Below are 17,788 nucleotides of genomic sequence, written 5' to 3'. Positions count from 1 at the left end.
CAATGGGAGTGAATTCGTGGGTCGTGTGATGAAGAGAGTATGTGAAGGCATTCAGCAAAAGTTCCACGCTGCAAATCACCCCCAATCAGCTGGATTAGTAGAATGTTACAATGGCACGCTTAAGTTAAAACTGGCCAAAATTCAAGCGAGCACAGGTCTTAAATGGCCTGATGCCCTACCCTTAGCACTCCTATCCACCAGAATGACTGTGCATTCGCGAGTGAAACTTAGTCCCTATGAAATAGTCTTTGACCGCCCGGCCAACATATGGGGAGTGCCAAGACCCACCAAGTTCAGTGAAATTGAACACCCTGTTTTACTTGATTATCTGTACGAATTGACGGCTAAATTGCGTGTTTTACACCAACAGGTGCATGATTCACTGCCTCAAGTCTCTGAAGCTCCAGGACACCAGATTGACCCTGGATCCTGGGTGCTGGTCAAGAACTTCCAGCGAATCAAGAACGACCAGCCCAGGTGGACCGGACCGCACCTCGTTCTTCTTTCCACAAGATCAGCTGTTCGAGTTGAGGGAAAGAAATCCTGGATCCACGGGATCCACTGCAAGCGGATCCCTTTGCCTCTGCCATATGACCGGTGAGTCCAGGAGGGTGTTGCCGACTCAGAGACTGAAACCGTGCCACGTTTTCTGCCTTTCAGTGATGCACGTGTAAAAGGAACAGTTACCGAACAAGAGAGTGATACAATTTTGCAACCATCAGTTCGATTAGACACTTCAGAACCTGAACTCCTTTTCCAAGATAATACAATACCAGGAAAACAACGGTATAACTTGAGGCCGAGAAATACGAACTAATAAAAGTGTTTTTTTCCCTCCAAGTACTATTTTTGAAAGTACAGCTCTCCCATCTGAGAAACTTGCTTATTTTTGTTTTTCGAACCGCCATCCGGGTTCCGCTGCTAGGGCCGCGATTGCCCAAAGTCTTTGGGGTGCAGCTGACGACGTTAGGTCGGCAGTTCTGGTTGGTCTAAGGGAGTTGCCCTGGACTGACAGAAGCATTCCTTAGCAGAAACAACCTCCCATCGCGGGCAGCACTTTAGAGAGGATGGAGTTTTCCGAGATGGAGAGACCTGCCAAAACCATGAACTTTGAAACCAAAATATGTAAAATAATGACAAAGAAAAGCTTTTTGATGTTGTGCATTTTTATGTTATTCAGTGTGATGATATTTTTAATAAGTTATGTGTTATTCTCTTTTCGAGTAACATTTGCACCCACTTCATCGCCTATACCTCCTCCTTCTACTGTTTCCCCACACTCTTTTCAACCCCTTCCTGAACACGAATCAGCTAGGAGATTAGAGTTTATTAATAACTCCTTTGTTCAGCTTTTGCACCAACACCAACTAGTAATGAACACAACTAACTGTTGGGTGTGTGGTCTTATGCCTCACACAACGGATAAAGGTATCCCTTATCTGGTCCTGCCTTTCAGCCACAATGGTTCTGTGTGGGCATACAGAACAATGTTCATATACGCACATGAAGTCTACCCCCTACGTTCTGTAACAGACAATCCTAAGAATAGTGCTCTAGTTAAGGGTATAGTAGACATGATTAAGGAAGATATTTCTTATGAGACTATCCCGAGAGATGAGACACTAGTATACATAGGATGGAACGTAACCGGATATGGAGCTACTCTGAGTGAGAAACAGCAAGCTAAGAGATCTTCCCCGATTTGGATTGTACGCCATCAGGGTCATCTGTGTCTGCAAGGTAATGGCACGAATCCCAGAGCTCAGTTAGGGAAGAGTATCTGCACTAAAACATATGTTTTTTCAGCCCAGACTTCCCCTTAGTTTTTAGCAGCTAAGGATACCTATTTCATCTGCCATGATAGAGCCTATACATGGTTGCCCCCTGACTTTTCGGGCTCATGTTTTGTTTCGTTCCTGTTGCCTCCCACCTACACAGCAGCAGCAGATTACCACAAGACAAGGATAGTTAGAGGTGCCTTGAGTCAAGAAGACACTGCAGGACAAGAATTTGGGGACTTCGCAAAGGGTTTTCTGCCGTTCTGGGGACCGATGGCTAACAGCAGGAACATAAGGCATTTGACAAGGGTGGTTGAATCCACCGTGATTGAAACTGCTGGTGCCCTTAGTAACTTGACTGCTGAGCTCCAGTCGGATCGACTTATGACCCTTCAGAACAGGGTCGCATTAGATGTCATACTTGCAGACCGAGGTGGGGTATGTAGATTGATCCAATCGAGTTGCTGTGTTTTCATTCCAGATAACGCTCCAACAGTGTACCAGGCCATCTCTAAACTGCATAAGATTTCCGAATCTATTCATGTGGATAAAGGAGATTGGTCTTTTATGGGATGGTTCTGGGAACTGATATCCGCCTGGGGATGGAAAATTCTGATGGTCATTGGGATGGTCCTAGCCATTCTTTTCCTGTTCTGTCTGTGCGTGCAGTGTGCTCCTGCAATATGTGGCCTCTGTGCTGCATAATGTGTAAGGAAACCTGTATCAAGAGGCGAGCTAAGTACTAGAATGATGTTACAGCAACATCTCAATGACTTTAGGAATATAGACCTGGACTCAGATTAGCATGAGATTAGGTTAAATTGCCTATGTAAGGGCAAAAGGAGGGTTTGTGGTTCTGAAAATTCTGGACTTGAGAATAAAACTTTGTCGTAACATGACGAATTTAGTATCAAAAGACCGAAAATGACGAGTACACTATGTACAAGCATTTTCGTCATATTCCAGTGACGATTTCACCTTGAAATCGGCATTTTCGTTCTGAACCCTTGGCTTCCATTTTGTGTACGGCAGCCATTTTATGGGTTGCCCTGACATAGGCTTATAATACAGCTAAATTCGATTCCAAAGGACACGTACACCTTAATTGACTTTTCTCTGACCTGGGCAGGTTGAAACCATTGCCCCAGGCCGAACCTGTTTGGTCAGTTCCTCTCCCAGTGGCCGAATGAGATAGCATCAAGGCACAACAGGCCATAAACCCATTTCATCGCACACACCCTGCCGAATCTTGCTCACACCTGTCCCTGCTCTTTTCTCTCTCACTTGCTTTATGATGGGGAGGTGCCCATTTTTATTGGGGGTCCACCGATATCTGATGAAATGTTGGGCCTTGCCGGGTGATTTGTTGTGGGCTGGACGAACTGAAATGTGGGCTGTCATCATGACTCTGCTTTTCCTTTGTAGCGAAAATATTTGAATGGTATACTAAAATTCGAAGAATGTTTGCCTAAAGCACAATATTTTGTATAAAAAGAGAAGCCTGACTTTGTAAGTTTGAGCAGTCTCCTGAGAATATACATCCCGTGTGTTGTACTTCTAGGACGCTTGTTTCTTGGTTGCAGCCAATAAAATCCATCCTTGACTTCACCTAGAAGACTCTGAGTTTCTGTGGTCTGAATCAGGAAAGTACCCGAGGTCTTTGGGTGTACCCTGGCACTGCTGGGTTACCGGTTCTGTACCGGTTCTGAAAAACCCAGTACCTCAAAGGTGGCGCATCTAAAAAAACGTCACCGAATGTGGAAGCACGGGAAGACGGCAATATTAAATCCCTATACAAGGCACTTGAAAAACAAAAACGTGTGGAATTAACAAAATGGTGGGAACATTACTCGCTTTCTAAGTATGCTGATGCACAGCGGGTACCGCGAGGTTTGAGAATAATGCTCGCACCGAGCTTTGAAAACCCGAACCCATTAATGCTGAAAGAATGGGGTCAATTGAATTTAACAGCTTCCATGAACTTGGTTCATTTGTTAATCAAATATGCCGCCATTGACCGAGAGGAAATCTTGAAAACTATCGACAAAATCCAAGAACAGATCGATAAAATTGAGGAAACAGATATCAGTAAAAAACTGAAAGATGAAATGATGGACAGACTGAAAAAACATGAAAATAAAATAAAAATACGTAAGGTGAACAAATTTGCTCGTGATGCTGAGATTACGCGAATGGTCAGATTTTTACCTTCGCGCGAAAGTACAATGCTATTAAAAGACAACAATATAGCAATAAAGGAAATAAAGATAAAGGAAATCACGCTCAACCATTCGCCTCAACTACAGAAATGGGGGCCAATCAGGCGGTGGAAACTATGAGCTCTGATTCAACATCATCGTGCAGCACATCAAGTGGGTCTAATGATGATTTATTCACTAATGCTCAGGCAGCGCCTATCCTCAATCTAGAAGAGGAGCTTGATTTTTTAGTAGAGGAAAGGCTTCGCACATTGAGGCCATGACAAAAAAACGAGGCAACGTACGCAGAAACAAAAAAAGACGCGAAAGAAGAAGAAAACAAAAACAACGCTGTGCAAAAAAATAAGAAGACAAAGAAACATTGGCAGAAGAGGAACTAATGAATGAAAGATCTGTGATAAACCTCTCGAATGTGACCCTATCTAAAGCGGAACAGCAACTTTTAGCTTCAGGCCTCAATTTTTGCCGAGAACAAAATTTCAAGTATGCCTCTACAAGAATAGATGTGTATTGCTATATTCGCAAACTTAAACTTAAAAAATTCTTTGCGTTACAACATCTAAAATCAAGCACAGACATTGCCAATCCAGCCAAGGCTAAAAGCTCTACTAACCACCCCCAGCTAGCAGCGGCAGATATTCCAACGCTTCTTGTCTGTCACGATCTCAATCAGGCAACGGACTCACAACCTATGGGTCTGGAACAAGATCTCAACACCCAACGAAGATTGGAAAAAAACAATCTTGCACAGAAGGGGGCGGGCATAACCCCCTTCAGAGGTAAATCTGACTTTGTACCACTTATGACCAGAGATGCGGTGGATGTTTTCCAAGACTGTATCATCACAGAAATCAAAGACCTTCATAGGAAAACCAATAATCGAAAGACACAAATGTTCAATCGCAAGAAAGCCAATTACTACGAATTGATTAAAAAACTCAATGATATTCCTGACATAGTGGTGAAAACCGCTGACAAAGGCGGCAATCTTGTCATCTGGCCTAAAACTGATTATATCCAGGAGGCACAAAGACAGCTACAAGATAATGTATGCTATGAAAAATCCAATATGAAAGATTACAAAAAGGCTAATGAAAATTTGATAAAATTATTACTTAAATGGCGCAGGGAAGGCCTCATGTCAGGTGACGAATTCAAATTTATGCTCAACGAGTCTCCTGTCTTACCGGTCTTCTATCTAATACCAAAAGTCCACAAAGGAATATCACCAATACCTGGCAGGCCAATTATCTCCGCTATTAAAAGCAGCGGGGAGAATATTGGTCGCTTTATGGACTTTTTTCTGCAAAGCTTGGTTTGTGGACTGCCCAGTTATGTTCGCGACACGAGCGACTTTTTGGAAAAAATAGAGGGCTTGGAATGGCAGGAAGACATGCTACTGATAACTTTGGACGATGAGCAATTATATACTAGCATTGCCCATAGCTGTGGCATAAATGCAACAGCTTATTTCTTGGGACAAAGGCCATTGGAATTTCATCAGCATAACAAAATGATTCTGAGTTTAATAGAATGGTGTTTACATAATAATTACTTTTCTTTTGGAAAGGAGGTGTGGAGACAGCTTCGGGGTGTGGCGATGGGGGCCTGCTTCTCCCCCAGCTACGCGTGTTTACACGTGGGCTGGTGGGAGGAGCGGGTCCTCAACGTCACACATCAGGTCTGGGTCAGAGAAAAAATTGTCAAGTTTTTACGCTATAAAGACGACATTTTTATAGTTTGGCAGAGAGACAAAGGGGAAGCCCATCAATTCATTGATGAAATCAACAACAATACCCTAAATCTAAAATTCACGTCCCATATCAGTGCCAAACAAATTGAATTTTTGGATGTCAGTGTCTATGTAGATAAGGATAACAGATTACAAACGACCCTACACAGAAAAGCCACTGCAGGCAACACAACCCTGCATGCTTCCAGTCTCCATCCCCGGCACACCATTGACAATATACCTTTAGGAGAAATCCTCAGAATCAAAAGAATATGTAGCTCCCGAGAAAATTTTCTCAAATGTGTCAAAGATTTAAGGATAAGACTTAAAGCTCGAGGATATTCTGATCAAGTTTTTGATTGTGCTCTGGCTAGAGCCGACAAACGATGCAGATCCTCTTTATTCCCTGAACCTGTTGAGAATGCTTCAGTTGCAGTAACCCCAATTGTGGAAATCTCTAATGAATGTCCGAGATTTATTACTGCATTTAGCAGTCAGGAGAAAAAAAATTGACAAATCATCAATCGTAATTGGCCCACCATTCTAACTGACACAGTGCTAGGAAGTATGTTGCCAAATAAACCACTGGTAACATTCCGGAGAGCGCAGAGCATGGGGACAGTGTTGGATCAAGGTAGTCCAGAATTGAAGCAAAAAGCGGTCTGTCTTCAACCAGCATCAGGGTTCCGTAAGTGCTCTAGTTGTAGGGCGTGCCAATTTGGCACTAATAAAACTCACTACAGCACCCCATTTAAATCAGTGGATACGCCTATTATTGGCAAACACACATGTAAGACCGACCATGCTGTGTACGTCCTGACGTGCACATACGGCCTTAATTATATAGGCAGTACCAAGCAGCAGGTGCACGTCAGGATCTTACAACACATCAGGGCCATTTTGCACTGTGACCAATCTTATCCAGTGGCTCGTCATTTTCAAAGCACACATAATAAAGATGCTAATTGTCTATCTTATTATGTGGTAGCCTCAGTCCCCCCTCTTAGACGTGGTGGGAATCGAGAGCTTAAACTGAGGCAACTAGAATCTCGCTTTATTCTTGAATATGACAGCAAGTGGCCGAATGGGCTCAACAACAACACTGAAGATTTACGTAACTTTCTCTAAAAACTTTACCCCTTGCTCCAATAAATCTTATTCCCTCAGGTAGTCAGGTTCCCTGTTACCTAGAGATGATTGCTGGGCATAGTGAACTTAGTGTCCAGGTTGTCTTTAACTGTTTCTGTTTTCCTGCATTCCGTGGCTAGTCAAGTTCCTTGTTAGCCACGGCAATATTAGTCATCAACTCTTCACCTCCATTTAGCTGTTTACATTTATCACCATTGTGGATGTTAGCACTTTTTATATATGGGTGTTTTTATCACTTTTTTTAACATGATAATATTTTTATACCTGTACAAAATGTTTTAAATGATGCTTTTTTATAAAGACAAAATTGTGAGCATTCCTAATTGTCGAAATTAGTATTCATGTATACACATTTTTTACACAGGTTACTTTATCATGTATTTGCCACATTTTAAATTGTTATTCCCTTTAGCACGTTTGATCGCACTTTATGAACAGTAAGACACTGATCTAGTACAGCACTGTTGTTTGCACTTTCATTTTTAGCCTGCCCTGATTACATTTGAATTTTGTACTATAGACTTAGAACTCTGTCAATTCATGGATTCATCCTGGTATATACTTCGTCTACAAATCTGAAATAAGAAACACTTTATAATAATATTTTTATTAATGAAATTGTAAATTGCTATGTTTTATTAATTAACTGGCATGTGTATAAATGTGTTTTAACTTATTTTGCGTATTTGCACGAAGAATAGCTATAAAACACTCAAAGATGTTGTTTATGTCTATGGTCATGTGACTGTTTGAATGGCGGGGCTTATGCTATTCACTTAAAGCATTATAAAAACAAAAAAAGTTGCACTAGTTCCTTGCATGTGAACAAGGGCTCTTGAAGCCCGAAACGCGTATTGTCCTCCTGTTTTATCAGCTGCAATAAAGTAAAGAACCTGTGAATCCAGTGGTCCGTCTCCTACTTTGCCTGCCTCGCCGGTCCTGGGTGGATCAGGAAGTGGCGTTTTGTGGAGTTTCGATATATACATATATATATCTATCTATCTATATATCTATATATCTATCTATCTATCTATCTATCTATCTATATATATATATATATATATATATGACTGGAACTTCAGTATTCAGTAGGAGCCAAATAACGAAGACGGACCCAATGAGAATATTTCAAGCGTCTTTATTTCACACTGTGCACCCTCACGATCGCCATGACGCGTTTCGGGCCCTGGAGCCCTTGATCACATGACGTGGTCAAATTACACCCTGTGATTTGTAGTGCCGGTCTGGTCACATGGTCCCAAGCCTATAGAAATAGAGAAAATACTTCAGCCTGGACCAGACAAAGTAACCAATACTTTTGCTTTTTATACACCCCCAATTGTCACAATTAATGAGCGACAAACAATACTGTCAAATGTGCAAATTTGCGCAATAAATATGATGGAACAATATTTACAAGTGTGCAAAAATCGCCAATATTACTATGTACAAATAATCACAGTGGATAAAATATGTACAGTCACATTCAGTGCAATATTGAGCAGACGTATAAAATGCTTTGTGCAAAATTTACAACAGAAGGGGTTTGATTAATACTGCCCAAGTGGGCATTGGTTAAAAATTTCATCTGGACCACTGCATCTACACTGCTTGGGTATTCATGTTGACACCAGCACTCTTGAAAAGAAATGTGTGATATCCCAACTGTGTTTGATATATTATATAATCTTAAAATCTTAAAATCCGGCAAAAATCAGTAAAAAATTAATTTAAGAATAGCCTATTCAGATGTCTTGCGTCTCATTTTTCACTCAACAATTTCAAGACTCAATGTGCAAGCAAGTATACAAATCTTCTGTTGCGTTCAGTCCATTCGGAGCCTTAGTATCTAATTCAAGGATGTACCGGGTTTCTAGTACGCGCAGACGGGCTTCCCTATTACCCCCTCTACGCAAAGGCTCCACCATGTCAATAGCAAAATATTTCAAGCAGTTTACATCCCCTTTATGGCAGAGATTGACATGCCTCGCTACTGGGTAAGCCTCATCTTTGTTCACAACTGCCCTCATGTGCTGCAATATGCGCTTGTGGACCTGTAGTTTAGTACTACCGACGTAGCAAAGTCCACAAACACATTCCAAGACATAGATGACAAAGTCTGATTTGCAAGTGATTTTCTTAGTAATGGGGAGTTCTTTCTCACTGAATGGGGAATAGTAGGTAATTTTACTCTTGCCTATGGTGCACGCCTTGCATACTGCGCATTTCAAGAATCCCTTGCTTTTCCCTAGCCAGTTGCCTCGAGCTGGTACCTCCGGGCTACTACTGACTAGCATGTCGCTCATGGATCTGGCACGGCTATAAGTAATCGCCGGGCATATAGACATGGTTTTCCCAATCACAGGATCACCTGTAATTATATGCCAGTTTTTCCTCACCATCCTCTGAAGCTGTTTATGCTGGCAGCTATAACCAAGAATAAATCTCGGTTGGTCCACCTTCGCATCAGTCACTATTGTATCTACCCCCATAGATGTTTTTGGAGATAATGTTATTTTATTTGCCCTTTCCATGGCCTTAGACACTATATTTTCAGAATAGCCCCTTTGTAGGAACCGTATCTTGCTTTTTTTCTGTGCTTCAAAACAGTCTTCATCGGTGCTACAAATTCTTCTGATCCTCAGCATCTCCCCGTAAGGGATGCTGCGGATCAGGTGGTTGGGGTGCTGACTAGAGGCATGGAGGATGGTGTTGCCTGCAGTCTCCTTCCGATGCAATTTTGTCTGCAGTTCCCCCTTATCTACAAAAACCTCCACGTCAAGGAAATTTACTTTCCTATCACTGATGGTGCCCGTAAAATGCAGATTCAGTTCATTCTGATTGATTTCTCCAATGAACTGTTCCGCCTCACTAGCAGTCCCCTTCCAAATGATGAAAAGATCGTCGATAAACCTGTACCACACTAGCACTTTGCTACTCATGACCTCTCTGAAGACATTGCCTAGGACCTGCTCCTCCCATAGCCCCATGTGCAAACATGAGTAACTAGGGGAGAAGCAGGCCCCCATTGCCACTCCTCGCAATTGCTGGAACATTTGACTTTGAAACATGAAATAATTGTTGTAAAGACACATTTCCAACATCTCCACAAGCATGTTATTATGTTCCAGCATACATATGGGCCTTCTGCCAAGATAATGTCTTACTGCTCTCACTCCGTCCACATGATTGATACTTGTGTACAGAGCAGTGACATCAAGTGTGATCAACAAGTACCCCGGACTCCACACTACTGTTTTTAATTTCTGCAGAAAGTCCATAGTGTCCCTGATGTATGAGGGCAAGGATTTCATATGATCTTGAAGGAAGTGATCGATGTATCTGGACACCTTTTCAAATGTCCCCCCACAAGCTGAAATTATGGGCCTCCCCGGTGGTTTGGCACTGTCTTTGTGTATCTTGGGAATTAGGTAAAACACTGGAGTTATGGGGTAGTTGGTTTTCAAGAATTTTAATTCATCCCCACTCAGGAGTCCTTGCCCCCTCCATGTGTACAGTCTTGTATTCAATTTCTCCCAAGATTGCTTGAATGCGGATCGGTCACATCTACTGTAGCAGAGTCTGTCATTAAGTTGTGATAGCGCTTCCTCTATATATGCAGGTAAGGGCCAAAGAACAATATTCCCTCCTTTGTCTGATTGCCTGATGACGATTTTTTCATCGGTCTGCAATTTTTTCATCAGACTACCAAAGGGGTTGTTACACTGTGATATATTATTCTTGTTTGTCAAAGTTTGTTTGTTCAGTTTTTTCATTTCTGCAATTACCAAATCACTAAACACATCTATATTGTCATGTGCCAATATCGGGTTAAATGTTGATTTCGGTTTAAAAGAAGTATTGCCTGGGAAGTTAGTTACTGTTACATCCGCTGTCTCTTGGATGCTGTCTAAGTCCCCCTCTTTCAGCAGGTCCTGTAGATCACACTGTAACTCATATTCCCTCACTGATAAACCACTGTCTGCCCCCACGGCCATTATTCGAGGTTTGCGTGCCTTCTGTTGATTAATCAAAAACAGTTTCCTGAGTTTTAGTTTCCTCACGAATTTAAAAAAATCCATTCTAGTTTTTGCATAGTCAAACCTGCATGGTGGGCAGAAAGATAACCCTAATGACAGAATCTTTTGTTCTTTTTGGCTTAGGCGTGTGTCAGTAAGGTTTATAATCGTCATATTGTCACTTACTTGCGGATTCAACGCTGATTCCATCTCCTGTATGGCTTCTTTTTTGTTGTTGATGCCAATACCCCTCCTTGATCTGGCCGCGGTGTGCCTCCTTCGTTGGTTGCGTTTTGTGTTGTTCCTTTGTTTGCTGGTTTGGCGGCATGGGACCTCAACGACTTCTTGCGGTCGTTCTGGAGGCACTCCACCTCCTGTCCCAACGACCGCTTCGTAAAACCCGCCTCCGCCGCATTAAGATCCTGATCAAATTCAGAGTCACTACTCGGAATCGTGCTTGCATCCGTGGATGACATTGATGGTGTTTTATGACTTTTCCTCGCCTGAGCCTGTTGAGGTGTTTTATTTACCATAGGAGGATCGAATTTCCTGGAGAAGGTATATATACGGCCATTCAAATAGTCTAATTTGTCCCTTTGGAATTTGAAGGCTTTCCTCTTCATAATTATATCTTCTTCTTTTGAGAGTCTCGCTGTCATTGTCTCTCTTAGCTTCTTCTCCAATTCCTCTTCGTTTAGTAACTTAATTTGGTTATTCAGTTCTTTGACTTGCATCTGTAGTTTGGCCCCATCACTCTCAGCATATCCTACCAAGATCCGCATGAGGCGACTTGAATTGTCGAGATTACACTGTGCCCAGTCATGGAGCATCTTCGGGTCGGGATTTTCGAAGCTAGGAGCTAACATTATTCTCAGGCCACGGGGGATATATATATATATTCACGCTCCAAGGTTGTCCTACACATAAATAAAGCTGCTGCTCGCGTGCTACTCATAAGGTGGACAACCTTGGAGCGTGAATATATATATATATATTTACGCTAGAAGCTGTATTTTTACTAATGAACTAATCTTCACTATTTTGGCATATAGAATAGAAGATGTTGTAACTGATTCTTCTTGGTTTGCACCCACAATCTTTTCTCTCTGTTCTCTTTCTGCTACCAGGGAGCTCTGGCCATCAGACCTGGTGTTACGGGCATGGAAGAAAGTCCATCATCAGGCCTGTTTCCACTGCACAGACCGCCATCGCTTGATGCTCCGTAGAGATCACATCATAACGTCCCCAGTGGACCTGCACAGCTTAAAAAACCTGCCACCTGTGGAGAGAGCAGCAAAAGTGGACTCATCTCTGCGATCCCCGAAGGACTCTGAGGAGCACCAACACAATGCAAGTATGATCTCCTGGGACCCGCTATTTCTCTATCGCAGAGGGCATCTTCTGTTCTTGCAACAGCTCAAGGAAATAAAGACTTTAATTGGGTAGACAGACCACCCTTGGAGATAGTCTTGGTGGTAAAAAGGCTTCTATGCATGTTTACTTATTCACTGGGGTATCCCTGTGAGACAATTGAGGTAAATTAGTCTTCTTTGCCTGTGAATGTCCTCAAAGTCCCAGGGACTTCATTTGTCTGCAAGTTGCAGAATCTAGTAGTGTCCGATTCCTGAGGGCTTTTAAATGCATCAGTTTGCAAATCAGTCATGTATTTTGAGGCAAACGAAAAGAAAGCAATATCTGTACATGCATGAACCTGTCTCTGAAATGCTGAAGTGGGAGCAAGCTGAGATCCCAAGCAGTGCCTTCTGTTGGGTTAATAGATACTTGTTGCCTCAAATTTATAATTGGAAAGTGCTTTTGAGAAGAATGGATTGTAACGTAAACTGATAGCTCCATCAAACAGCCATAGCGCCTTCCACCAAAGAAGGATATGAGGGTTCTTAGGCGGTGGTGGGATAATAGCGTAGGGGAAGGCTGTCTGACTGCTGTGCACACCTGTATGGCTATAGGGTCCGAGTCTTTGGGTGTGAAAGGTATGACAGAGGGAGTCAGTGAAATTCTAGTGCTAGGGTCGGTCCACCGGATTGATGTCTCCTCGTCACCCAGAGACAACACTCCCGACCCGAGCTTTCCTTTAATAACTCAATGCAAACTTTATTGACATCAGTGGAAGCCATTGGACTAACAACGGTAGACCTCAGGGGCTCTCCCAGCCCTGCTCAGGAGCTGCCCCGTCTCTCTCAAGCTTCTTCCCAGCTGAATTGAGAGGGAAGAGGACCACTTTATATTTCACAAAAATATGATCATGAGATCACTCTTATGCCTCATTTTCCCTGTTGCCTCCTGTTCTCCCCTCATTCTTTCCCCCACAGCATGCTCCACTCTCCTCTTTGTCCCCCCTCATCTTCTCTGTCAGCCTCTCTACCCCCTCATTTTGCTCTCTGCCTCTGTGTCTCTCTCCTCTCCTCCATCTACTGCTCACCCCTCCACTCCTGTGATTCCCCCCTTTTCTGCTCCATGCCCTTACTCTCTCACTTAGTTACTCCAAGACCGGTTCCCCCCCCCCTCCCTTTCTGTACACTCTCATTTCCTCCTCTCTAAACGCCTCTGCACTAAAAGGCTTCAATATATGGCCAATGCCTGTTTAATTGTTCTGTGCTATCTCTGTTGTACTGTGTGATCAGCACTCATGCCTCTTCAGTTTGTTGCTCTGTAAAGGAGGAGGAGTGTGACTCAATGGTTCGAGCGGCAGACCCTGATGCAGAGTTCTGGCCAGGGACCAGGGTTCAATTCCCGCCTCGGCGGGTCTTGGGCTCATTTTCCTCGGACCTGTTCATTCTCGCCTCGGTGCCTATTCTAATCACGGGCCCCACGCTGCAACTCTGGGCAATAGCTTGCTTAATCTCCACAACGCCCCCCCACAACGCTAAGGATGCCTGGCTTCACCTTGGGGGTGCCCAGGAGTGGACACTTCACTGGAAAAGCCAGGAGGGGTTCCACAGCGGTATGCGTATCAGCGCCAGGAAGCCGAATTGGCGACACCGCAAGGTGACCGTCTGGTGACAGTGCGCTCTATAAATGCCATGACATTTACATTTACAAAGCACACTGAGGCTCCTCTGATTCAGCGACGCTGTAGAAGAAATAAAAGAATACAAATAAAAAGCAAAAATAAATATTATGTATTGTATTACGTTGGTACCTAAAAGAAAAGTGAGTTAAAGGGTGTTGTGTTATATTTACTTGTATCCCTATCCAAGAAGAATCTTGTCTGTGAGCCTATTGGCCGGGAAGTGGTGAGCACCTCTTCTGGGGAGACGCGTGCCCTACGGGATGGACAAGACCCAATAATAGGGCTGTCGTCATGAAGCTTGTGGGTCCTCTGGTTATTGTATGTTCATACTGTTCATAGCTTCTCACCACAATCTGAGCTGTGTTTGTTTCACACGACTAATGTCACTTTCTCACCTCTTTGTACCCAGGGTAACGCTCACGTACCTCATCTCTGTCCAGCGGAGTACAGTAGCCCTCGGTGCTCAAAATTTGCGGCTTCGCACCAGCATAACAGAGCAATAGCTGCTAGCATTGAACATATGCAAAGCCAATGAGCCCAGACTGGATTGTGCACATGAAGAGAAGCTGGTGGAGGTGTCAGAGTTCAGCTACCACTTCACTCGTGTTTGGTTTCAAAACAAGCATTGCAAGGACAAAGACAATCGTGCAGGTCTGCAGTACCCTGAAGAACCCCTGGTAGGAGAATCTACAACATTCTTTTATGGAGTAAATCTGACAACTTTAGGTGGAGTGTATGTAGTATGGGTGAAGAATCTCATACCTTACAGTATTGTATTATGGGTGATTAATCTCATAATTTACAGTATCATATTATGGGTGAAGAATTTTCATACCTTACAGTTTTGCATCATGGGTGAATAATCTCATAATTTACAGTATTGCATCATGGGTGAAGAATCTCATAATTTACAGTTTTGCATCATGGGTGAATAATCTCATACTTTACAGTATTGCATCATGGGTGAATAATCTCATACTTTACATTACTGCATCATGGGTGAAGAATCTCATACCTTACAGTATTGTATTATGGGTGATTAATCTCATAATTTACAGTATTGCATTATGGGTGAATGGCCTCATAACATGGGAGAATAATCTCATACTTTATAGTATTGCTTCATTTGTGAATAATCTCATGCCGTATTGCATCATGGGTCTGTGATCTCCTATGTTACATTTTTGCATCGTGGGTCATTGATCTCCTACCTTACAGTATTGATTCACGGTGAATATCCTCCTACCTTACAGTATTACATCATGGGTGAATAATCTCATAATTTACAGTATTGCATCATGTGTGAATAATCTCATACCTTACAGTATTGCATCATGTATGAATGGCCTACTACCTTACAGTATTGCATCATGTGTGAATAATCTCATACCTTACAGTATTGCATCATGGGTGAATAATCTCATACCTTACAGTATTGCTTCATGACGAATGGCCTCCTACGTTATAGTATTGCATCATGGGTGAATAATCTTATACCGTACAGTATTGCATCATGGGTGAATAATCTCATACTTTACAGTATTGCATCATGGGTGAATAATCTCATACTTTACAGTATTGCATCATGGGTGAATAATCTCATACTTTACAGTATTGCATCATGGGTGAATAATCTCATACCTTACAGTGTTGCATCAGGGGTGAATGGCCTCATAACGTACAGCATTGTCTCAGGGGTGAATCATCTCATACTGTTGGAAAGTGGGTTATTGGTAGGGGTAAATGTAGGTCTGCCACTGGCAATAAGGCCACTAACACATGGTAGGACCCAGCATAGGTCTTAAAAAAATATTCCTATGCTCAACCCTTGGTAACGTGGCTGCGAGCAGACAGGCTTTACTTCAAAGACAAGTATGTAAAGCATTTAAAAACATCATTTCAGTAAATAATTAAGACACAACACATAATAAAAATCCAACACCAATTTATAAAAATAGGAAATATTTTGACATCAAAATGACAAAAATCCAATTCAGGGAAATATGAATTTTCAAAGATTTAATAAAGTATAGCACTTACAAGATTACAGCACCATATTGTGATACCTGCGCGCGATAGACCGGGGCAAAATCAAAGTTTCAGGCCGGGCGCGATGGAGCCCTGAGCGGCTGCAGCCCCCGGCAGGTCCCGGTCTCAGTTTCTACTTTTACACTTAAAAACTTTTCTGCAGCTTTTTCTTTCAAGGCCCCTTCAAGCTACCAGCCAGTCCGGATCCGGTGAGGGTTCACCGGCTTGACTTGTGACGAGGTCCCAGTGAACTTCCCTGGAGTGGACTTGGAAAATATTTCAAGTTTGCTTCAGCGGGCCAAACCAGGAATCGAGGCCCATACGCGATGGAAGGCAGGCGGCTTGGCTCTCGCGGTTGCTCCCGGTCAACATTTCTATGAGCGGACTTAAAAACTTTTCTGAAGCTTTTTCTCGCGGGGTCTCGATGCTTCTCATGTAGCCGGCTCCAGTGAGGGTTCGCCGGTGATGGAGCAAGGTGATGAACAAGATTTTGTTCAAACTTGTGAAGTTAATCTCCCATAACTATAATTGAATTAATATGTTTGTGGTGAAAATACTAATCAACTTACTTTAAAGAATACATACATCAGTACACGCGGGACAAACTAATGTGCTTCATGTTGCAAACGCAAAGAAGAAATAATAAACTAACTTTGTCTATTGTCTTTGTCAGTATTAAATGCGGCTGTTTAACTAATGGCATGTGCTTATTTGTGTGCTTATGTTATGTTTTTTTCTGTGACAACAGCTCTAGGAGTTCGAGCAGTTCCTAAAGGAGAAGTAAATATAATGCTGCTTATTTGTGCTTCTGCTAGGTAACATAATTAATGGGATTAATTAGTAAAGGGGGTGGGTAACAGAATGGGTCTCAATTGTTTAATTAATTAATGTCTTGTGTTTGTTTAATAATAGTTTCCAAAGTGAGGCCTAAAGGTGGTTCAGAAAACATGGCTGACAGAACTGCAGACGCCAAAGCTTGTCCAGAGCGAAGCCTTGCACATGCGTAGGTGTGAAGATTTTTACTGCAGTCATCATTATTTGAAAAAGCAATTCTTTGACTGAGTTGAACATGCTCACGGAGAAAAGGCTCAAGGACAGAAACTCAATGTGTCTGCCAAGGCTAGGAAGTAAATGTTTGAAACTCGTGGAAAAAGTATCTTTCCTGAGGAAGCTGGAAGACGTGGAAATGAAAGACAATAGGGCTTATGTAAAGCCTGGGCCTGGTCAAGAAACGGAGATGACCTAACAAACTTTATCATGGACTGACACAGGACAGCCAATGAAAAGCTCTGATTCGTTCAAAAGAATGTAAAATGTAGAAAGTTTAGCTAGAAAGAAAGGTATAAAACCTGACACTCGGAGCAGAAAAAAACTCTCTTCTTTCCGATTCCTGATTGACGTGAGACGCTGTTGGACTTTTGGCGCACGTAAGGACAGCAGACTTTAAATGATTTTTCCTTTCTAGGTGAAGTGAGAAATAGACAGGGAAATAGATATAGGGAATGGAAACTATTATTCTGCTAATATTTCATGTTTCTGAGCTTGCTTTGAAAATGTCAGTTTATTAATTCATTTCCTTATTAAAATGCTGCTTTCTTATTTGCTCATAAAATAAAGATTCTAAAACGCAAATGCTTTTTCTTCATGAAAAATAAAGTTAATAAAATTAGATTTGAAAGGACAGGCTGGTCTTGTTTATTCATGATCTAGTTACCATCAGTTGATTCAATCGCCTTGGTGGTCTGATTAATAAATAATGAATATAAAAACCATGGTAAAAATAGATAAACTGCAGTTGTATATAATTATGTAAATAATATGTGAGTAGTTTA

The 17,788-nt window shown here is 42.3% G+C and overlaps 1 protein-coding gene across 1 annotated transcript in view; it reads left to right on the top strand.

The window, feature by feature from the left end:
* Nucleotides 1-14,599, top strand: part of LOC144798297 (uncharacterized) — a 79,056-nt gene extending 64,457 nt beyond the window's left edge. The window contains exons 2-3 of the mRNA XM_078669083.1: nt 12,025-12,251; nt 14,338-14,599. Coding sequence (XP_078525209.1) covers nt 12,025-12,251; nt 14,338-14,342 — 232 coding nt within the window. The 3' untranslated portion in view covers nt 14,343-14,599. The remainder of the gene's footprint in view (nt 1-12,024; nt 12,252-14,337) is intronic.
* The last annotated feature ends 3,189 nt before the right edge of the window (nt 14,600-17,788 follow it).

This window comes from Lissotriton helveticus, chromosome 12 (assembly GCF_964261635.1).
Source record: "Lissotriton helveticus chromosome 12, aLisHel1.1, whole genome shotgun sequence".
Lineage (NCBI taxonomy): Eukaryota > Metazoa > Chordata > Amphibia > Caudata > Salamandridae > Lissotriton > Lissotriton helveticus.
Note: the sequence above shows the minus strand (reverse complement) of the source record. Positions and strands in the feature narration are given on the sequence as shown.